At 37.3% G+C, this 24,443-nt stretch overlaps 2 protein-coding genes across 3 annotated transcripts in view; one reads left to right on the forward strand and one right to left on the reverse strand.

Annotated features, from left to right (window-relative positions):
* Nucleotides 1-832: 832 nt before the first annotated feature.
* HAT1 (histone acetyltransferase 1) lies at nt 833-21,531 on the reverse strand. The gene is made up of 11 exons (XM_040562503.1): nt 21,066-21,531; nt 18,652-18,723; nt 16,538-16,613; nt 14,707-14,827; nt 9,129-9,308; nt 8,781-8,902; nt 8,176-8,280; nt 7,721-7,827; nt 5,949-6,100; nt 4,536-4,652; nt 833-1,234 (listed from the first exon to the last, which is right to left on the reverse strand). The coding sequence occupies exons 1-11, from the start codon at nt 21,529-21,531 to the stop codon at nt 1,067-1,069; spliced, it is 1,686 nt and encodes a 561-aa protein (XP_040418437.1). The 3' UTR covers nt 833-1,066.
* SLC25A12 (solute carrier family 25 member 12) overlaps nt 21,358-24,443 on the forward strand; it is a 51,377-nt gene continuing 48,291 nt past the window's right edge. For both annotated transcript variants that reach the window (XM_040562483.1, XM_040562489.1), the window contains exons 1-2: nt 21,358-21,541; nt 22,005-22,058. In XM_040562483.1, the coding sequence (XP_040418417.1) occupies nt 21,530-21,541; nt 22,005-22,058 (66 nt within the window). In that variant the 5' untranslated portion in view covers nt 21,358-21,529. The remainder of the gene's footprint in view (nt 21,542-22,004; nt 22,059-24,443) is intronic.

A 24,443-nucleotide genomic window follows, 5' to 3' on the forward strand; every position in this document is an offset into this window, starting at 1 on the left:
ACTGTTCAGCCTTTTTAGGATATCCATATACCCTGTGGGTCACAACAGACAAACCTTTCCCACAACAGGTGCTAGAAAGCAGGAGCAGACCTGCAAGACTCTTCTGCCTTTCTATTCTCCCCCCCATAGGGATAACAACTTAGAAATAGGGAAACAACATTCAAACAATATAAAGGGGCAAACAGCCAATCAAGTGTTTTTTTTCCTTGTTAGTCCTACAGTTTCTTAAGTCTTAAACTTCTTCCATCTACCTCATGAATGACTTCAGCCTCTGTAATGTGAAAGGTGAGGCGGTGTTATTATAACATCTTCAGTAGACTTACCCAGAGATACAAGTGCAGAAAACTGAATTAAAACACAGTTCTTACACTCAACTTTCCCTTTTGGCTTAACATCAACACTTCAACATGCTCAGTGAAAAACAAAATGAAAAAACTCAAACACCACCACTCCTCCCCTTCTACTTTCAGGGATTACTACTAAGCTCAGGAGAGATCTCTCATTATCATCATTAATGATTATACTAGTTTTTGATACTGCTGTAGGTGAACTACATGATCATACAGACAAGATATCTTGGTAAATAGCCTGTACTCAGGAAGTGTGCTGGACAGACCAAAGAACCAGCCTTGTTACTTGTTCATATAGCATTCAACTGAAGACTGCGCAGGCCTACACGGTATTGTAAGACCCAAGTAAAACAGCCTGAGGAGGATCAAGTTAGATTGCAGTTTTCTTATTTCTCTTAAGTATCACATATCTTGCTATTCAGTTATCTGTTAACTCTTGAGGCAAAACAGAATGGTAAAAGAAAATTCGAACAATTGGCGTGTTACCGTATCTGAGAATCTACATTGTTTATTTCAGCAATAAGTGCTCCCAAACCTAAAGTACATTTTAAAATCTACAACACAAGAATAGAAAATATTCAAAATGCACAGAAACACAAATCACCTTTAATGTGATTAAAACGTCACATGAGTTTTTTTTGCAGTTAAGTGGCAATTAAAGATGTGCTTCACAACACTGTATAGAAATTTGCAAGTTTCCTGTACAGGTAGGATCCTCATGCTTGTGCAAGTCGTTCCAGAACTCTTCGGTAATCTGAAACAAGTTGTTGGAAGCTCTCTTCTAACTGTTCGTGTTGCATGTTTAGGTCTATTTGGTTCAACTGATTCGTCAGCTCCTCTGGTCTTAGACACCTTCTCATCTTGGCAAGTTCTCTCTGCTTTTTCTAAACAATTAAACAAAACAGTAATTTGAACATAACGAACAATTAAAAATACAGTATTTCATTATACTTATTCAATTTCATTATTTAGTTAAGATATCCCTAATAATAAAGAACATTAACGGTGTTTAATTAGGAAATCTCTTTGGTTAAAGCTTCATAGTTTTTGTATTACCAGTAAACCAGCGAAGTGAAAAATGGTTTCAAAGTTTTACCTTACGCCTACTGATTAGGACTAATGTTACACTACTAGAATTTATGGCATGACAAACTAGATTGTAGAAAAAACTACCACAATATTTAGTTCTATATTGTCATTAATCAAGCAATTAAAAAAGAAATATATGCATTATGTATGCTTGGTATCTCATCAGTAAGTATTTCCCATGCCCGCGGAATCATCAAGTTTGTTAAAAGAAAATTCCCCTCAAACAAGTTTGCTTTTCCCATCAGTCTCAAGATCAAAGCCCTTCTATACTCTATTTAACTTCACACTTCTCTCTCAAAGGAAAATTTGTTTGATTTTGATGACTGATGCTGAGGGTCAAGAAGTGGGAGTTGAGACCATGGTAAGTTATAAATGGGTGAGATCTGAGAAACTTTGATAATCTCCCACAGATCCCATAGATAGATAAACTTCAGAAAAGGAGAAGATTCTGTACGGGTGTCCTGATGAGGCCTGCAAGTACATCTTTGGCCAATATTCAAGAAACGTTTCCTTGTAGAAAGGATGTCGAAAGCAACATAACTGCTGGAATTTTAGATTCATGTTTGCTCTATCCAGTCAACATCTAGTCATATCTGAAAGCAATTATGGCTAACAATGAGTAAGATACTCAAAATGTGAAAGTCACCCAAGTAAAATTAGACATGAGAACCTTTCTGAGCAAAAAGTTTGTCAGTAGAAAAATTAAAACCTCTCTATTCTAGAATTAATTGCAAGTCTGCTTAATTAACAGAAATATGTAGGTATATTATAATCTAATTTAAATTTGAGACATCTAGAAGTTTTATATCCCAGCAGTTGGTACATGGAGTATAGCAAGAACAATTCTGCTAATAATGTATAAGAAAAAGCAGAACTTCTACTTGGTATTTATTGAATGCTCTGCATTGGCTTTGTAGGACAAATAGAGAGAACTCTAACCCCAGGTAAGCACATTTTTTGTTTTTCAATAAAGATACTCTTCACTAAATAGATTTTACACTGTCACATACAGCAATGGCTTTACAGAGCAGAAGAAAAAGTCCCCTGTTCTATAGAAACTAGCTCCCTACTACTTGTATAATGAAAGCTTAAAAAACATTTGTCAAAGCTTAAAAAAACATTTAGGCTATAGCCTTTTCTCTTCTGTGTAGAATATTTGATAACACCAAATTTCACAAGCTGTTCACCCTCTGGATTACCTCAGAGCGATGCCATGTACCAAATATTTCACTTCCTGTATTAGTAGTTCTTATACCAGGAGCAATATAGTTATCAGTACCAGTCATTCCAACTGAGTGGTGTGGTATATGTAAAAATTGCGGTATTTTTAGCAATAATCTCCTTGCTAATGTGAAGACTTGATGGGGAATAGGTGTATTACGGGATTTTTGGTTTGGGTTTCTGAAATCAGTTGTATTTCTGCTACAGCTAGCCAGGAAGAAGCTGTAAAATGCAAGTACCACTATTACTAAGTTCCCACTACCTTAATTTATTCTACATCTGGACAGCACCAGCCAAATGAAGTTATCAAGTGCTTTATATAAACAAGTAACATTAAGAATGCTGTAATATTGCTGATTATTTACAAAAAGCTACTTTCCTCCTCCAAATTACTACATATTGAGAGTTTAGTTGCAGTTCTGGAAAGGCTAATTTTTTTTTTTTTTAAACAAGAACATGACTAAACTTTTTTGGAAGCACTGTTTAAAGTCAGTGTATTAACCTAAAAGTCAGCCAACACCTTTTCCCTGTTTACATTCTTTTGAAAAGAACTATTGTTGAAAAATTAAATGGAATACTCTAAATTAAGTAGAATATTCTAAAATTTTAGAGGACCGATACTACATATCTAGCAATACAAAGATCTGTATAACTTTTTGTTCTTAATGTATTTATTACATGCAAAGATTCAAGTTGAAATGATTGTTAGAAGCAATAGAACTGAAGATGCCTATGGAATTTTGGATTTTCCCCACAGGACTTCAGTGTTGAATGAATGAATTGGAACCATGTGACAGTCCTGTTAGATGGAAAATCATGGCCCTATTTGTAGTGGACACTGAGTGAAATTTAGCAAATGAGACAAGACACTCATGAAAGAATAGAAAGTGTTTTGATTAAGATCCTGTCACTCAGCATGACATGGCGTTGTCTCCAGATCAGCCAAGTGTTTAATGCAGTGCAGGGTTCTCATTTCTGCTAACAGCCCCCCTAAGTCCAACATGAGTACAATCAGAGTTTTGCTATTTTGATATAACAGGATAAGTGCTGCTTTAGGAAGGCTTGCAAGATAATCAAGATAATTCTGATACTTTCCCAAACTTTTCCAACCAGGTTTTGGTTTGCTCAGTAAGTATATAATTGCAGAGTAGCTAACAAGCTAGTTACAGCAATAAACCTAGGTTCATCTGTGGTCTTTTAACTCTTAATATAGCGACTGATGTGATTAGCAACTACAATATATACATACGTGTCTCAGATGGCCAGTTAATGCAACACAGACCACCTATATTGAAGATCCTCAGAAGCATATTTAGTAGAAACTATGAAAATTACTTTACACTAAGTTCAATAGTTGCTTGAACTTCACTTCTGAAATTATATCCCATCTGCATGGAGTCCTACGTTGACATGGCTATATTACTTCTAGCAAGCTGCTTTGTTAGACCTAGTTAACAAGTAGAACAAGAATCTAAACTATACCTTGTCTTCTGTGTAAATGTGCTATGACATTTACCCCTCACCTCCAACTTTGTGGTTTGTTTATTTAACATGTTCTTAACCTTTTCAAGAAATTGACTTTTCCCCCCCCCCCTTAAGTCTATCTGGACGTAATGTCACCTGTAGGGCTACATACCATAAGCTCAATAACAACTTAATGCTGGAATTGAGCAAGAAACAGGAGATAAACAAGACCTTCAGCAGAGTTATGAACTGATGTTCTCTGCATCTGTGTACGTGTCAGTTGATCACTGCATAACTAATAGTAGTTGATTGGCAACATAATTAGCATCAGCTACATTTATGGAAATGAAAGTAAAATCAAGTATAATTAGCCTTGAAATAAGTATTAAATGATACTTAAGTCATATACACCTTATAGGGGCCAATCAGTCTTCTTTTAACGTCCAACCGATAGCTTCTGGACTGTTCTGCATCACCCATATCTGTTGCACGCAATCGGAGAATTTCATAAACTCGTCTTGTGTGTTGCTAATGAACAGAAAGAATAAAAATAATGTCCAAATAAAAAGGTCAGTTAACAGAACTCTAATATGACAGTGTTTATCCACTTTGAGTAAGTCCTCAGCTTATCAGACACCAGTCAGAGGCACTGACGAAGCCTATCAGCCTGATCCTCCTCACCAGTGTGTTAAATGAATAAATATTAGTTATTTCTCTATTTCTTCCATGCAGCGTGTCTGATCTCTCAAAATGCTCTACCAGCCACAGAGGTGTTTCAATGACCTGCAGCAAATGAGCAGCAGAAAGTCCAGAAGCCATAGTCCAAAATGGCTTCAAAGAACTCAAGGATTGGAATTAGAGTGACATTAAGCAATTTGTTACTACACAGTACCTCCTGTACTAATTTTAATAATCTTGACATACCTACTACTCTTCACAAAGCTACCTGGAAGTTCTAAATATGAGAAAGAAACAATATTTAAAGTTTTCTGTTTACTAGGAAGAGAACGGAAGACTAATTATTTCTAATAGAAAATTGAAGTGATTTTGGAACACTGATCAGTTAGTGTCACATCTGGGAAGGAAACAAGATTCATGTTGCTACTATATTACTACTAACTGCTGCAACATTAAAACTGAATTCAAGATCAAGTATTCCTTTGCTGAGCAACAGAATAAAATGGTTTGCTGTATGTGTTTAGATACTATTAAAAAAAAATCAAATTATTTATCCTCTAAGGTTTAAGATCTCATACGCAGAAGGCTGCAGATGTACTTCCCTTACCCAAGGCATATGATTTTTGTGAATATGTTTGAATACAGCTTGTCCCCCTTGCATGCTGTAAGACTCATTCAATGTTTTCACAAAACTATACTCAAATATTTGAGTTAAGCAACTCTGCCTCTTCACTACCATACTCAGCAATGACTTTAATCACTCACTGTGGAGATTATCAGTGAATTTAATTGTTAAATTTAACTATTTAGTTCTCTAAATGTTTAGAGCTGCCTTAGTAGGAGTTGCTTGCTACTTTAGTGCTCTGCATTCCCAAAACAATGGCTATTTGAATAGATATACTTGAAAAAAAATGGAAGCTGATACCTGAAAAAATTGGCAACTCTCAAATTCTATTACATCAGCAATATCAGTAGGAAAAAAAAGACATTTCAAACCATGAGCTATGTACCTCTCTTTGAGATAGATCCTAGAAATCTTAAAATATGCTGGAGTATGCAAACTCCAAGTCTCCACATCTATGTTTAAATTGCTCTTCTACTAGTTTCATAAGAAGAGGTCCAACTACAACAGTTCTGATTTAATACCTTATTTATTTTCAACTTCTGTTGAGCTTCCATCACCATTTCTTGACTGAAGCCTTGCATTAAGTTTCCTGGTGAAAAGCAAAGCATATCTTGACAGAGCTTTACAAGAACAAAGTCTCTTAGCTTTATGTAGTTTTCAGATGGATCTTCAGCTAGAAAGAATGCATATAAGAGCGCATAGTTAATATAAGCATTATTTGTTGCTTCACCTCCAGTATGTAATTACAAGGACTGTGAAAGACAAAACCAGATACAGTATTCATCACTATATAAACAACCATGCTTAATTGTAAGTACTGCTATCAAAGTTTTAGGTGTATGACATTTATTCTGCAAAAGATATTGGAGAAGCTGTACTGAAATTCATTTATTCCATTCCTTTTCACCCAAATTAGTTAAAAAAAAAGTTGAGATAGTTTCTATATAGTATACTAGCAATATACGTTTCACTTGTGTCAGCTAGGATGACAAGTTATAACCAGGACAAAGCATTCATTGCAAAAGTGAAACTCTGAAATGTTTTAAAGCATTATTTCCTCCAGGGAATTTAAGTTTTAACCTTTCTGAAAAGAGGAAAAGGCTTTACTTAATTTTACTAAGTATTCTGGCCACATATCACAGTTGTCAAGCCTGACTTTCTCATAAAAATGACAATAAATTTTGTAAAAGATTCCATAACTTGAGTGCCAAAGAGAATATTTCTTTATGGAAAAAAGCAGGACAAAGTCTACAATTAAAAGCTATTTTAGAGCAAATTTATACTGTTTGCTACAACTCCGCATTTAAGGCACTGAGCCATGAAACACGTCAAATGATTTATTCAGTGTTAAGAATTTGTTTATCCTCAGTTACAAAAGCTACATACAGCTTTGTAGTATTAGCAGGAAAAGAGATAATAAAAATACCACTCTATGAACAAGACTTCGTGTTGCATAGAGGAAGTAGTGCTACCCTAGGTTCCTATGAACTGGATTCAAATTACCATGTGGATTACCTTGTGTTAGGATTATCCTGCAGTGATACATAAAGAAAGCAAGTATTATATTGCATTTTAATTATTTTTTTTGGGAGGTGGAGAACTATGTTTTAAACTAAGACCTAAAATGAGTTCTGAGATGGCACCTACAGTTGAATAGTCAATTCGAGTTTGAACTGTGTTTCTTCCTATACTGGTCTTGAAACCACAGGACAGACATCATATATGTAGCCAATTTTCATGCTATATTTTTTCCAGGTGTATATACCCCCCCCTTCCATAAAATTTTATTTTTATGTATGGCGCACACACCTTTGACATGATGGATGCATTCAGCCAGCAATACATGCTCCTGAAGCACAAGTCCTGTACAAATTTTTAGTCTGTAAAATTTTTACCTGCACAAATATTAATATGCTATTTTAGATTTTTCTCAGTTTTGAGTTTTGGCTAATAGAAGCAAGTTGAACAAGAAATTTGACAAAGCTTGATCTCCTGGCAAATTCAGCTGCGTATCTCACAATAAAATGGCTAATTAGCTGGTAATCCGTGCATGCTAGGGATTGAATTTTCCTGGTGTGCTGTTCTCTAAGTAAAGGATTTAGGGAGCTACATTATATACAGTTCTTCTATAAAACAGGGTACCATTAATCCTGAACTGAGCTGAAGCTAAATCTTCAAAAGGCCATTTAATTCTGACAAGCGAACATGAAAGTTGGTTTGTGGGCTAGCAATCTGTGAATGCTACAAGTTGTGTTATTGAACAGGTGAACTTAGTTAAAAATTTAACACAGACCTGTTATATCAAGTACTGTAGGAGAAGACATATAGTATCTATGAACTGTTTCAAGAAGCTGAGCACCATGGCCTTCTCCTTGGAACGGTGGCAAGATCAGCATCTGGCTACAGACAAAGGAATGCATTGATATTTCAGTTCAAATGCATGCATTTGCAAACATTATAATATAAAGACTTAAAAACTAAATGGTATTTCATTTTTCATTAAAGTACATGTAGCAATCTTAATTTTAAACCATAACTCTTATGTAGTCTTAGAATTGCTAAATATTCAAAAACTTATTTGAGATTCCCTCTGCTTCAAGAAGGGAACAATGAAATAAATCAGTGCATAGCCAGCTAATAATGGGGATTTTTTTAAACAAATCAACACCATTATAAACAAGTATTGGGAACTTCAGCAGTTCCCTCTTCTGAAATAAAAGGCAAGGCACGAGTTACGCCGCCAATTACCTTACACGTGGCCGGGTTTTGTCTGGGTACACATAGTAATTATAGACTGTCATGTAGCCTACGGTCGCAAAGAGCGTAGCTCCATCCTTATTATACTTCTCAAATCTGCAGATAAAACAGAAAGCCAAGCAGGTCAATTACAGTCGCGCTCCCATGCAGTGTCCATTTTCTTTTCCATTCTCCAACTGAATTTTCAGTGTCAGCAAGCTACTCTGTGAGGGCCCAATGGGTACACCTGCTATGTTCTGAATGTACAATTCACTTAATTGGTGTGCAGCAACTTGGATAAATCAGACCTCTTTGCAGCACTTCAGTGCACTTGCCTATTATAAAGATGAATAGGTGGCAAGTAAAAGAAAACACAGGCAAAGCTCATTTTACTGTTTAAGCCTACATTCAGGGCTCTAACGGACAACAGCATTTAATTCAGCTCTATTCTCAAGGTTTCCCAAAGCATAATGGAGGAAAACTCAAGCCTGATAAACAATGGTTTTTCTTTCCTGGGAAAAATATCATTATACTGCTCCAATAATTGGCCAGCCACAATTAAAATGCAGGCTTTGTGGAGGTAATAAGGTCCACTGTTGCTTTAGAACTGTACTTACACTAGAAAGTAGTTCCATCTTTCATCATCTACATCAATAAAGCTAGCAGTTTCAATAAACCACATCAAGAACGTCTGAAGCCTTTCATGATATTCTCGAAAGCCTGGACATGTCATGTCAGCCTAGGGAAAAAGCCAGGAGAAGTCAGGTGAAGCCTATCACAGATGTAAGAGGAAAGAAAATCTGCAAAACCTAATTAAATTCTCCAGTACAAAAAGAACATGCTCGTAATTAATAAACTGGTTAAATGATAGCATTTATATACTACAGTTGAAACATTACACAAAGTTCCTCACTTCAAAATAAACTAAACTGTCTGCTTGAGAAGTTTCACTTATTTTTTCATACCTTATATATCTGATAAGTTATGTCTTCACCAGCTTCCTCATTATGAACAGAATACGTGTGTAGCAGCATTCCAAAGGGCTTGAAGTTGACCTCCTTTTCCAGCAGAGAGACAAAGTCATCTGTGTTTGTACAAAAACCAGGAGGAATGATTTCTCTAATTTTACTTTCAACATCATCTGCCTGGGGAATACAAAAGGGGTCAGGATCAGAGGAAGATTAAAAAAAGACAAAGTGACCATTGTGCTATTAGAGATGAATATAAAAAGAGGTGCTATGGCCTATCAGCAATTTCAAAGAAAACAAGGCAAGGAAGTGTTCCTGTTGTTCAATAGTGACATCCCAGCAGACAAAGGACTGAAGAGATACAGGAAGGTCACAGTCCAGCCACCCTCAGTATCCAAAAACTAGTAGTTACATCATAAGTTTCTGAACATTTTTATGTTCATGGACTGTTACATTTACCCATGAAAAACCTAAGAGCATTGATAGCTGTTCTAATAAAAGCACTGTGTGAAGGAATACCACAAATGGCAAGACAAGGAAGGAGGCTATAAATTCAGTCACATGGAAAGAACACTACTCTTGTTTTTCCTAGTTCGTTGGATGCAACACATTTATTTCTGAAAGAGCAGTAAAATCAGAAGCCAAGACTTTTCATCCCGCAAGTCTCTTAAGACTGCGGCACATAGCCTTATGGAGCTGGGGTTCCCAAACAAGCAGTTTAAGAGGTATTAGGTGGTGCTGAACTGAGTGGAGAAAAAGGAACAAAGACCAAAAACAGTAGCCCCCAAACAAGAAAGTGACAGCTAGCACACACTTGCAGTCTTATGTCTCACTGCTTGAAATGCCTGCCTATAGTCAGCTGCAAACTACATTGCAAACTCAGAAGACAAACATCCTGCTTTCTAATCAAAGAACACTTTGAAAACAAAGTTGATAAAATAATAAAAATATCATTTAGGGATACTGACAGCATATCCAACCTGTAAAATCTAACACTGGGGAGGAAAGAAATATTCTAACATCAAAATTAAATTCAGAGATTAGAAGTACCCTTTTCAGTTAACCAAACTGAAAGTTAGAGACTATCAGCTGAGCAGACTTCATAATCCTTTTCAGACCCCAAAAAGACCACTTGATTGAATACATTTACTACTTCTTTTTAACCATGAATATTTGATGAAGTTTCACAATAACGTATTACTGCTTCTCACCAGGCAATAAAACTTAATGAATTGGTCTCAACTTAACAAAACCGTACTCCTCAATACAACCCCTAAAAGCCTGACATTACATTCAACAAAATGAGCTTACATTCAATTCAAACTTTCCTCTGGACAATGAATCCAGGTTTTTACTTAATGGAGTTTGCCGTGAGTTCAGCTGTAATGTTTGTATTGTATCTATTTCCACAAGGACTTACACAAGAACACTTTGTGTTAACTTACTAAGCAGCTCTTTCACACCGTTTACATGCATGATGGGTATTAGTTCAAAACCAAGACCCTTGCTACTTAGCATTCAAAACAGGGAAATTAAGATGCTTAGAACAAAATACACTACAAAAGGCTAATACAACATGCTACTAATTCCTGTCCTTTCAACCATCCTCCCTTAAGTAGAAGCAATGCACCTGCAAATGAATAGCACTTTATCATTCAGTTACATTTTTAGTGTAGAGAAAGATGGATGTGGTTCAGCACAAACAAGTTTTATTCTTAATGGTTTGGTACTACCAACATTTATATTTATATTTGTAGAAAGTGCTATTAAGCAATTAAGATATAGCACTACAGTACTCGGTGTAACAACCCAGTTAAAATGTGTACAGTCTTTACATCCATTTCATTCTCAAAACAAAAGACCTCTGTTCATCCTAAAGTAATACTGGTTTAACGTATTTTCTTTGCATTTGCTAATTTAACTGCGTAACACAAAATTAGCCGTGTTTTGCAGAATCATGGAATTACATGCATTAACAAGAATGAGTATTTGTATAAGCACAATATTTCAGAAACGCTCATTTCTTTTCAAACTGTATAAGTGCGTTATTTACACTGATCTTAAGTCTGCACTGGTGATAAACTTTTAGGAATCCTTAACTAAGAATCTCTACTGACTTTCATTTTGCACATCTGCAAAAAACATGTAAAAATCCTCTAGAATTAAAACAGGAATTCCAAGCATCAGATCAATAACAGACCATGTCGATGACACATAAAAAGGGATGAACATGCTGTAAGAAGTGTTGTGTGTCATGTTTAAAAAAACCTGCTCCCCTCATGTTCATAAGATTCATCTATCAGTGACAGGAGACAAACTCTCACCTGCTGAAAGCATGTAAGATAACGCATCTTAGTTCTACATTACCACAACATATTTTTACCTGTTGCCTCCCTAAGGTTCTCTCCCCTTGAAACGGGGCCTGACAATCTAAGAAATGAAAGAAACTATATCATCAGTTACTTTTAGGGTTAATAAGATCTCCATTTCTTACAGAAGGAAATCCCAGAATCCTCAGTTTGAGTGGTGACGTAAGTTTAAGTGATCCAATTTTCAGTTAGTGAGTCCTGAATTACTGGAATCTGGAAATACCAATAGCATATAAACAGCTTGATTTATTACTACCTGTAGTTGTTTAGAGAAGCACCCATTACATCATAGGCACTTTCAAAAAACTTCTCTGAAGTGCTCATATACCAAGGAGTTACTGAAGTTTGTTTACTGCCTTTCCCTTGTGTATTTCTTTGATATTGGTGAGAGGCTTCTTTTATCCAAGCAAGGCACTCATATCTTACCAATTTGCAAGGATTTACACAGAACCATTTCTTTAAGGAAGAACAATCCTGTTGGCTGCTGCAGCAGTGTTAAGCACAGACAAAACATTTAAGAGTGCAAAAACCGTTGTTGACTTATGAGACTTGTTGAGCTTATGGTTCATGCAAGTGCTACCTGTAATGTATTGCCTTCATACACAAACCATGTGAGATGATGGGGAATACAGTATGGACTTCGTAACTAGACTTGATCTGTAGTAGGACTACTTAAGTGGGCAATGTAGTTAAGCGTACATTATATTCAACTCTCAATACTTCTTAAAATAGAGATTGTTATTGTACTAATAGACAATTATAACATTTGTGTATTACTTGGATGTTATTTCAAAGTGTCTTCACTTAAAATAATTATAGAAATATATTTGAAAGCTGAATTTTTCTATCAGTTATAAATATTAATTCTAGTGGGGAACAATAGAGCGATCTGTTGTATTACCTAAAAAAGTACGTCTAATATTAAAATTGCACTCATTAACTTGTGTTAAAGCAAATATATTAGACTAGCTGCAAAGCAAGATAACATATTGATAGCAAAGACTGTTTTATAAGTTAGTGAAATACTTTCCTTCACTCCATCATGAAATCCAAAACAAAAGGAGGCTACTTGAACAGCTGCAAGTCTGAAAGCAGCTAGCAATTCAGAAGTCAATGCTATTCATATTTACACTAGAAGAAAGCAGCCTCTCTTCAGATATTTGAAAAAATCAACTCCACCCAAGGGATCAATTTTGTCCATTATCATTAAATGAAGTGCTAACCAAGAACATACTTCTGTTCAAAACATGATTATACTTTCCTGAGCCTTCCTCACTAACATGGGATATATAGGTCCATCTTCAGGGAAACAATATTAAGATGCATAAATATACTTGAAGTTCTGGCTACTGGCATTTCAGGATCTTAATCTTTTACCTAACGTTTAAAGATGCTGGAGAAACAGCAAGCAGTATTTAGGCAAATATTTCAGTCAGTCTGTAAAAGACAGAGATAGTAGCAGCTGCTGTAGCAATAACAGTAACAAACTTCCTATCAAAGAATAAAGTCACCTGCTGTTGAAAGGGCTTGTGTGTGGATAAGGTGTGAATAACTTGACACGGCATTAAAACTCACTTTTAACCAGCTTGTTCAAGGCAGAGACTACTGTCCTTTCCAGAACGCGATTTGCAGCAGAAAGATTACCAGTCATGCACAGTATATGGTTTGTATCTTAATATTAGTATCCCAAATTAGCTAAGCAACTAAACAGTTTACTTAAATAAATACATGGTAATATGCATTTAAATTAACAACCTGCTTATTTTCAAATATCAACACATTTTCAGAGATTAATGTAGCGTTACTAATGCTAAATACAAACGGCAGAACGAGACTGTTGACCACCATGTCTTTTTTCCTTACTAAGGTTTAGATGTAGCCATATGAGCAGCTTATTAGGACACACTGTGTTAATACCCAAGGAAGCACAGTGAAAATGCTTCAGTCAAAACCTGTAAGCATTCTAGAAAAAGAGTATATGGAAGTCTAACTCAAACAGATGATCTTTTTGTCCCCATCTCAGTCCCTTAAGCAACTGGAGTAATAATTCAGTAGAGGCAATGCTGGGCTTGAAAAAAGCAAGGATTCTGAGTGATCAGAAAAGCTGCAGTGTTAGTTTAAGGCATGACATACCTTGTTTATTTTGCTCGTACTTCTAGAAAAGTAAAGCAGCTTTGTTATTTGAACAGAAAATAGCATGTGAGTAAAAAAAAGATATTTTGGTATGGATTCCCACTGTGACACGATTTTGAAATTATATTGGTGAAAGGCTGGACAGAGACGTGGTCTGTTTGATTTTAATATGGTTATTACTTAGCCAACAGGCTTTCTTTTTTATTTATTTCTAAAAGCTTATGAAGATTGAAGGATATGACCTTTCACTCAGAAGACATTGTCCTAGCCTCAGAAATATTTCAAAATACAAAAGTATATTTCCAGGGACTTAGCCTGCTGAACTAAGTATATTTAAAAGTATATTTAACACAAGTGCAGAACAAGGAAGGACAAATCTATAGAACTTTCATTCCAGTATTATTTTTCTTTAGAAAGACAGGCTTTCCCTTGAAAGCATTTAAATAAGTTCTGATGAATTTGAAATTATGAACTTGAAATACAGCTTCAAATCATAAAGACGCTTACTCTTAGAAAAGAGAATAGCTTTTCTCAGGCAGAGTAATTTGAAGTCAGCGCAAATGTATAACCACACTACAGAATATTATGAAGATTCACCAATAACCTCATCGGTAGCTCTTTTCAAAAGAAATCAAATTTTTCTTCCCTATAACTAAGCAAAACCCAGATGGTATGAAGTTTTCTTGATGCATTAAAATCCACTCTGAAAAAAATCAGTTTTCCTTCTTACTGGATTCTCTTCAATATGAAGAAAACCACTAGTCCTCCTGGAGACATCTAAAATAAAAATTGACTTGCCTTTTTTTTTTTGTGGAACTAGCCTTGGTATTAGTACCTTTTGTTTGGCTATAGCTTTTGGCACATTTTTGATGGCAGTACTGAAGTCAAAGGAAGAGCAATGAGAAAACGTACAGATGGAGTTCAAAGCTTTTTTTTTTAGGTTAGTATAATGGGAAGCTTTTTTTTTTTTTTTAAATGTAACTCATGTTTGGGTGGGTAATTACTAAACCTTGAATTTTTGTCTATATTCCATTAAACTTTCCCAATAAGTACAGGTGTGGCTCTGTCTTTACCTCCACACAGTCAAACTTCTCATTAACTTTAGACGTATATTCGATGCGGAAGAGCGTTGACAGGTTACCAGCAATATAGTACAAGAGGATCTTCAGTCCCTTGTAGCCAAAGGCAACTTCACTGAGGAAGGAAAAAAGCACATTCAGGAGATCTAAATTAGTTTCATAGCAGAATATTCACAATACAGCGGTTTCACTTATCACTTTAAATTCACATCTTCTTTCCCAGCGAGGTATTCTAAAGACTCCTTATAGGAAAACGGGGATCAGACTGAATGCGTCTCTCTCTAGAGAAAGAATGCTTTACGTTATTTTTATTAGTTATTTTGCTCCTCTAGTGCAGAAAGAGAACATGTCCTTGGACTCAGTAAGACAGCACCTGTACATTTACTGTGATAGCTCACAAAAGAACACTTAAGATAACTAATATTGTATTTATGTTTCTAAATATGCTAACCTCATTAGTGTTTATTTATTAATACCAGTTAATATCATTTACTAAAACTTAGGTTTGCAGTGTAGCAGTCTAACATTTTGGAACACTACTGCAAGTTACTGTATAAAACACAAGTAGATAAAGAATCATAGCAACAAGTGTGTTTCTGGTGGAAAGTTGCTATATACTTATCTGACTTAATTAGAACCAAGTAAATACAAAAAGGTATGGACTAGAGATTTTTTTTTTTAAAATACACTTCAAAAAATGTGAGTTGCCTGAATATAAATACTACATTGCTTTAAATCTAGAGAATTTCTTTTCAGGCAAAAAAAAATGAAATGCAGAAAATGGTTATATTCACAGAAAAACATTAGAATCTTTCCTTTTTTTTAATGCATTTTAACTGAGCTTTTTCCTTTATGGCAGCACATTTCTAATTTAAAGTTTGAATTGCCAGAACAATAATTTGTATGTTAGCTATACTGACAGATTGGAGAGTTCTCCTATTACTAAAAGCACAATTACTCTCAGTGATAGCTGCAGTAGATGTGCAATAGTGCAACTAATTTTATTACAATTACTATAGGTAGCACACAGTACTTAGAATGCTCTTTAAAGGAATTGAAAGTCAAAAAACTGTTTCAAGTAGACAGATATGCGCATGTATTTTCCTTTAACTTTTTTTTCTTAAAGCTTTAACTTTTTTTTTTTTTTTTTTTTTTTAAGTTACAGCCAGACTGTTCACTATTGCTCTTCTGATAGTATTAAATGACATTCTAGCACTAGGGACATAGTGGCTAGCTTCCCTACTCAAGTTAGAATACTTGAAAAAAGATGAAACGCCTATTTTAAACAGTTTCTGTATCTCCTGAATATCTAACTGATTACAAGTGTATGTAATAGAGAAAACAAATGCCTGAGTTCAATAGTTATCAATTATCTATAACAGCCAAGAATATGAGTTTAAGTTAATACTTGAGTCTTTTTCACTAAAAATTCCATGCTATATTGTAGTAAAAAATAAATTGGTATACTGTTGACAGATACCTTTTTGGCACTCATTACTGTGAAAGTTTTAAGGAAGAATTATTAATTCTTACAAATCTTAACAGATGACCTGAATGCTATAGCCATTGAGACAAGTAATTCTGTCTGCACAATCAGGCATTTTGTCCTCTGCTAATGTCTTAAAAGTAGCACATAAAATGACTACAAGGCCCTAAGTCCACATGCTAAACACCAAGGCCATTATTTAACTATACAGTCATAAAACTGAAGTATTGTGTGTCATTTAAAATAGTTTGCTATAGTAGTATTTCCTGTTCTCTAGCAATTAGGAACCAACCTCCCCCTTCCAGACCTATTAATTTTACTCTGAAAACTTTAACTTACTCATCTCCAAATACTTGATGGCTATACTCTGGATTAAATGTTGTGTTGTCATCTTCCAAATCCTCAGGAAAGCGAACTGAGAAGAAAAAATGAACATGACCAAGTCATCAGTTTGTTCATACAGAGATGCCGTGCTAGATGTTTATGTATTCTTTCACTATAAACAGCTTTGTTATGAGCCTATGTTAGGCTGACATACAAATGAAATAAATACATCTTGTGAAAATTAGATGCATGTTATTTCCTCAAATCAGTAGACACAGTAAAACAGAGAAATTGATGCAGATACATGCATATTCAGACATATATACATACAGTTTCATACACATATATATCCTGACTGTTACTGGCTTTTACTCCATGTTGAACACCAAGTACACTGCCCAGATGGATATTCCTACACTAAACAAGACCAATCACATGATCAAAGCTGCCTTCTCGCTTTTTTGCTCTTCTCTCATATGTAGTTCAGAACACCACATTGTAAGGAGTCTTCAGAGAGCGATGAATAGAAAAAAAATGTTTACATGCATTAATGTTGATGTTAAAATTTTTAAGAATCAACACAGATACATTCAAAACAGCGGCACTAATACAATAGTGGTATTTGCATCAAAATTACAAAAATAATTAGTGATTATCTCCCCCTGACTTTTTTTCCAGAGAGCTGAACAATTGAGGTAAAGTAGCAAAATAAAAAAAGGCAAAAATAGAGCAATTCTGAAATATCACCATGGATCAAATGAGGAACCAGAAGAAGACAGTGTGCTTTTATATACACATGGGAAATGCATGATTTTTTTCTTCTTCCCAAATGGTATTAGTTTGTGAAGTCTCATCTTTTCTTTTAATACAGCCTGCATATGCGACATCTACACTCAGCAAAAGAAAAAAGAAAACTGAACATATTAGGAGAGAGAGGGCAATGAGTAACAAGTAAAAAGCCTCTAGCAGTCTCCCTGAAAACTCATGAGTAGCTCCTCGGATTTCTAGACCAAATTCACTCCGATAGTTCTTGTTATTTCTCATCCTTTCCTTGGGTTTTTGAAAGGCAGAAGTGGAAATGTAAAACATTAGATCCAGTCCCAAAATGATTATTTCAAATACTGTTTAAGTGCAAGAGAAATGTTTCACAATTATAGTGGCCTAAAGATTTAAGTACGGGGATTAGAATGACAGTGTGGATCACAAGGCTAAATTTATTATGCATTAAAAATAATATTAAACTTTATGGAACAGACTGTTAGCGGTAGCTCTGAAGAGTGCTTAAGAGGTTCAACACTTTTATTTTCTTAACAAGTGATGCTATTTATTCTGTTCAATGAAACAAAATGCTGAAGGGCTAGAAAGATTAAAAACACACAGGTATGACCTATTCTCTTCTTAAGAAATTACTGCAACAAGTAAGATAGTTTCAGATATAAGTGTTCAAGAGTTCAGTAATTCTGCTTGTATTTTGGATGTCCTAATAAGCAAGCTATATAAAGCAAGGAGCAGTTCTTAAAATCTTAGAGTAACATACTACTTCTACTCAGGTTTTAAACACTTTGTTAAAAATGGCTTGGGTAATCTAGATGGGGGAGGGCATGGGGGCAGCAAAAAACCCCAACCCAACAACACAACACTTTTCAGTTTTCTTTCTTGTGTTTACTATTTCCTCAAAAAAAAAAAAAAAAAAGAGAGGAAAGGGAAAGATGTAAAATAAAAAATAATTAGAAATTTGTAACCCTAACAAGATGAGCTCTGCTTCTAAGGTCACCATGAAAACAACGGATACTTAGGACTACATCATAGCATTCGGCTTAGAGAAGAAGAAACTGAAAGAACATACTGAATATTTAAAGAAAAATAAGTGAGGAGTATTCCAATGCACTCCAGTAATACGTTAATAAATTGCAGATAACATTATGATGCAGGGACAGGCCTGAGTTTCTATAGCTGTACTTAACTGCACTAGTCTCAGCAAAATTAGGCTAGTATTAGTCTAATTAGACTGTGTTCCTATTCTTGTGTTTGTATATTTACATTAACAGGGACATATATAAAACCTGGGTGGATTTCATTATAAGAAAGTTTCTTAATTCAAATGCGCAGTACTTAAAAACCGACATTACCTAGCTTTAGCTGAATCGCTTCATTTGTGTTACATTTGTATTCAGCCAGCTTCTTCTCCATAGCAGTAAGTCCTGAAGAAAAAGATTTTAAAAATGGTTTAGACGTGCACAATCTGCGTTACTATTATTCAACAAATATGTTTAGAAAAAGGTTCTCAAGGACAGAAAGAACCACAATACAAAAATATTGAACAAGTAGAAAAATCCCCAAACAACATGCACTCCAAATATAAGAGGAATGTTAAGGTTTCTAAAACACTTTTCTGGAACTACAAATAATAACTAGAAAACAGACCAGAAGTATCTCTCTTTTTAGTTTCTGAAAACGAAGGGGATTATATTCAAAATATTTATGTTATAATGTTTAAATGTTTAAAACTCATTACTAATAAAACACATTGGAAAGCAACAAGTAAAAACTATGAATTCAGTCTGACAAATGTTTCTTTTCCAGAACACATGCATTTGCACATCAGTATTTCAAGACACCTAGTTCATCCCAATTCTAATTTCTTATTACTTCTCCGGAGAGCAGGAGTGCCCTGAAGCCTCATACCAGAGTAAAGCTCTATTGGACATGCATTACCAGGCCCATCATTGCAGCTCTGTAAGAGTTGGAGACTTGTCCCGATGACACCCGGATCTACATGAAGCTGTAGTCAAATGTAATGCTCTGCCAGAGGACTTAAAGCATACCTTTACGGGAGAACACCTTACTTCCTGTAAACATTGCCACTTCCTTTAAGAGGCAAAACAAATCTGTTTTCATAATAACCACACCATTTAAAAAAATCACGTCACTTCCTATAAGCATGCTTTAGTTTACAGAGATGTAACTATACAAAAACTACACAAAACAAACGCAGTGAGTAAGCACAGGGTATGGTTGACTGTTACAAGTTTCATAACCCCATCAACCTCTACCCCGAGCCGTAGAACCAAATTAGAACACACAAATGTTGTCAAATATGTAAACAAGAACCACCGCAGAGGCTGTTGGCTCAACCACTAAAACAGAAGCAAGAAACGTGCACCATTCACACCCCACCTGCCAGTTTTCTTATTGGGACTTAAGGAAACATTCTTCTGCAAATGGAGAAAGAGGAGCCAAGTTCCGTGCCTGAGACCTCAAAAGAGCATTTCTCCCCCTAAACATCAGAGCTCTCAGCTGGCTAAATTCTTTGCTAACACAGGATTTTGATGCAAATCCATTTACTGAAAGCTTCAAATGGCACTAACAAAAATTCCTGTATTTCAGACAGTAAAAGATCACTTAAAAAGTGATTATGGAAAGAACATTTTTGGTAAGCATTTTTTCCCCCCGAAGCAGAAATTAAACAGGCAAGTAATACCACATAGAAATGTGCAGACATGCCTCCAGATGTTACGTTACAGAGCTGTCTTGATATCTGTATAAAACCAGGAAAATGGATTTCCTTCTTACAGACTGAGGACTCAACAAGAATTTGAGAATAAATACGTCACATAGAAGGAATATTTTTTCACCCGACAACGTAATTAGAGACAGGTGGTCTCAAAATAAAAGAACTGACCTAAAGCTGAAAAGCATACATCGGTTGCTTTGGAAGAGTAAAGTTTTGTAACTTTACTGACTTCGTTTCAGAACACACCACCCCTCTTGTAAGTAAGTTTTAGTTTTTTATCCTTCCTACTTTTTAAAGGCTCTATTTTTTTTTGCTTTAAGACTGGCAAATCTGTTTTCCGCACTAAGAAGTGTTTTCCAAAAGACAGGCAGACGCTGTATTTGAAGAGCAGTAAATAGACTGAAAAAGAAAGCTGGTGACAGACTATCAGCCAGGAAAAACAAAGTTATAATACACTCCTTTCAGCTTCTCAGGTTTTCTCAAAAGTGTTTGCATACATGGGTGTAAAACATACTATCCCCAAGCACCACGCGTTATGTTACATGGCTATTTGTTTACCCAGCAACTACAAATACTATCGGGGAAGACGAAACCCCACGACCTCTAACAAACATAGGACGTACCTCTTTTAGATACTATTTTGTACCTTAGTACATCTTTTAGCTACTATTCTGTACCTTACTTCTGCACGTTTCCAGTATCTCACAAACAGGCGCTCTTGAATCAGGGCACCCGTACCACCAGCAATGCCCCAGCCACCCTCCTCTCCCAGCGGGGCCGAGGAAGGCGACACGAAGCCAGCCGCAGCCGGCCCTCGGCACCACGCAGAGCGCCGGCCGGCAGGTGAGCGCCCCTTCCCGTGCCAGCCGCCGCGTCCCCTCCTGCCAGCGGCGCCATCACGGCGCTCCCCTGCAGCCCCGAGCTCCCCGCGGGCGGCTTGAGGCGCAACGGCGGCTTCACGAGGAGCCGCCCTGCCGGCCGCTGCCGGCCCCCCCCAGCCGCCCACCGGTGCCCCGTCCCGCGCCTCACCCGCCATTTCGGAGCCGGGCAGGACCAACCAGCGCGCGCGCCCACCCGCCGGAAGTGAGAACACGCGCTCCCGCTCCTTCTTCCGCTTCCGCCCGCGGCACGCAGCGAACGGCTGGTGCTGGCCGAGGCACGGGGCTCGCGCGCATGCTCGCGCGCATGCCCGCTGCCACCCCCGCGGGCCACGCCCCCCCTGCGGCGGCAGCCTTTGGGAAGGGCGTGCGCGCCTCGGCTCATTTGCATAGCCCCGCCCGCTGCCGGCCCAGCGCGGGCTGCACGGGCCGGGCGGGCGCACGCTCAGTGCTGCCGGCCTCGCGTCTGCCCCGTCAGCGTCCGCGGCAGCGGGAAGGCGCTGAGGGGGGCGGGGCGCTCCGCTCGGTACCACAGCGCTGCGCTGGGGCGGCGCGTGGCGGCTCCTCGCGCTCCTCCTCCTCCTGCCGCTGCTGCTGCTGGCGGCCGGGCGCAGCATGGCGGTCAAGGTGACTCTACCCTCCCCGCCGCTCGGCTCGTGAGGAGGCGGGGGGTGGCCGGGAGGCGCCGGGCGGTGAGGGGGCTGCGGGCGGTGAGAGGGCGGCCGCCGCCATTACGGGGCAGCCCCGAGGGGGGCCGGGGGAAGGCGGCGGGGCGGCCGCGGGGAAAGGGACGAGCGCAGCCCGTGCTGCCTCCGCCTCCTGAGGGGAGGCGGCGGGGAGCCGCGGGGTGGCGGCCGGGCACCCCCTGGGGCGGTCGTGGCACCGGGGAGCCGCCGGGTTTTGACAGCTGGCCGCGGCCCTGGCGTTCCGAGAGCGTGCGGCGTTATCGCAGGGGTTTCACCTCGGAGAGTCTCCTTATCGCTTAGATAAGGGGGCTGATAGCGCAGCCCTTATCGGTGTCGATTGCAGGGGTTTTCGCAGCTGTGTCGGTAGCTCAGCTGGTGAAGCATTAACTTGCTTTTATTTGCAGGTGCCCTCAACCAAGAGAGCGGATCCTGCCGAGCTGCGAAATATTTTTTTGCAGGTAAACGGACCTGTCAAACGTTGTTTGATTGACGGACTTGTATTTTTGTCTTTCCAGCTGTTAGCCACGGCGTCATATGTGTGTCTTGGTCATGGAGCGCTTAGAAGTGCGTTTCGAGTACACTGTATGTTGAGGGGGTCTTCAGGCGTTGAGTTGAAACTGCTCCTGACACAAATGGTGGTCAACCACTCCAAATTCTAATTTTAAATAATTCTCTGAAGTATTTTCTAACTTTCTATAACAAATAATTTCATCCATAGCTGTTATTTTTAAATAAGCTTTTACATGATTCTGAAAAATACTTCTTATAAAACTGTATACTTGTATAGCTTTTATGCGATCCTCTTATAAATAGGTAGATTTCTGGTCATGTTTTTAGAATTTAAACTTATTTTTTATTTAAGATCGATGTATTTCATAATATTATCTCTTGCAGGGCATTAAAATTACTATACTTAAATAATAATGTGAAGCTTTATCCATTCCCTTTAGTTACAGTGAAGCATGATCTGAAAAAAAATCCAATCAGTCTTAAAACTTTGATGATAAGGTTTGAAGGTCCTATGTTTTAGGTCCACGATTAGTTCATGGATGTTTCCAAAATCCCTAAAATATCTTTTTTCTTTCCTGAGTATTACATAGTATATTCAAGAAGCTTAACTCTATGAGAAAGGGAAGAATGTAAATATTAGAGCTAATATTGTAAATAATGAGCTCTAGTATGACATCTCTGATGTGCAGCTTTTGGACCTACCTTGTTATCTAACATGTAAGAATTAGATGAAGAAAGCTTTTTGCCCAAGAGGGAGACATGGTATCTCAACTATTATTTGGGGGGATTTTTGATTTTGTGTAAGAGATTACTCTGATAACATCACTCAAGTGTTAAAATTTAGAACTTTGGAATCAAATCATGGAAGCCCAGCTGTTAATTTCTAGTTAAAGTTATTCTATCACAAATTCATTTCTTGTTGATGTGACATTCAGCTTTTGTATGTAAGGGATACAATAGAGTACATTAATCAATCAGGAATCATGAAAATATGAATTTTCATACATATACTTGTAGTGCAAAATTGTTTCCAAAAAAAACCCAAGCCTGATGTAAAAATATTCAGTTTGTAAAAGGGAACTTTGCATGATCCTTGACTTATAGTCACTAGAAGTACTTGCTTTTGGAAATAAGTAAATTGTTTGAAGTTCTTGATTTTGGTGATACAGGGAAAAGCGGAGAGGAAGGATGTTGCCATACAGACAACTTAGAGATTAAGTTGTACGATATATCCTTTATTCACCTAAAAAGCAAACAAACTACAGGCTTAAAAGAGTTTTCTGTTTTTTTCCATATAACTTTCAAAGAAACGTGTACATTAAGTTGTAGAATGTTTCATGCCCTCAGAAGTCAAAAATACAAAAGCTCTCTTGTTTCCCCTTGGGTACGTGAGATTGTCATAAAAAAGACATAACACAGACACTGCTTCAAATAGGAAGAGTTTATATATATGGGGGGGTTATTTGATTCTGATTGAAGGTGAAATTATGTTCTTTCTTTGACAGGTAGCAAGCAAACTTATTTGCAAACATGAAAAAAATCTAGGGAGAACCCAGTCTTTCTAAGACTAAGTTATATGTAGAGTCTTGTTATGAAATACTGTTAGTGTTGCACACATCACGGGTCAGATATGTTGTGCTCTTTGCTGAGGGTGCAGGCCTGTTCTGTGAGCTTCAGTTAAAGGGCGTGCATTCCTTCCTAAATTTGGCTTCCCTTGGAAATGGATGCAAGGGAAGATGTGAACTCTAGGCCTCCTCGTCAGCCACCTTATTCATAGAGAGTGTGCTTAAATTTCCTTCTATTCATACGTATCCTCTAATGGGATAACACTGACTCCTCTGCCAGTCTAAGTTGTATCTTAACCGATAAAACATTTGCCCTTCTTTTAGAATTCCTAAAGCTTGCTAAGTTTTTCAAATTTATTTTAAACCATTAAAAATTAATGGTTTAATTAATTCACTTTAATACTCTACTTGCATAAAGTAGGCGTTGTGCTATTATTTCCAGGTAATCCTGTAACTGTGGAATGCAGGCATTAAAACCTCGTGTGTGTACACCATCAAATAAGTTACCTCTCAGATGTTTGTTAACCACTGACTTCAGTGACAGCCATAAAAGAACAAAACAGAAATCCACAGAAAGATTAAATACTTGCATAGAACAACAATTATCAGATTTCTTAGTGAGACTTCATTCTTTTTTCTTAGGCAAGGCACAGTAAACCCTGGGGAAAGATAACTGAATTATTCCCCATCTGCTAAACGCAAGTGAAACCTGTTTAGCAAGGTGGAGAAAGAAGCCCAAAAACTTCCAAATTTTCATATGTGAAACTT

This window comes from Cygnus olor, chromosome 6 (genome assembly GCF_009769625.2).
Source record: "Cygnus olor isolate bCygOlo1 chromosome 6, bCygOlo1.pri.v2, whole genome shotgun sequence".
NCBI classification, from domain to species: Eukaryota; Metazoa; Chordata; class Aves; order Anseriformes; family Anatidae; genus Cygnus; species Cygnus olor.

Bases quoted from the DNA above. Each gene is read 5' to 3' on its own strand.
- HAT1 (XM_040562503.1), bottom strand. From the start codon at position 21,531: ATGCTGCGCCCGGCCGCCAGCAGCAGCAGCGGCAGGAGGAGGAGGAGC. The intron at 16,614-18,651 runs GTAATGTCGGTT...TTTTCTTCTCAG, and splicing joins AGCGATTCAGCTAAAGCTAG to TTCGCTTTCCTGAGGATTTG. The intron at 9,309-14,706 runs GTAAAGACAGAG...TGTATTCCCCAG, and splicing joins AGAAGTTTGACTGTGTGGAG to GCAGATGATGTTGAAAGTAA.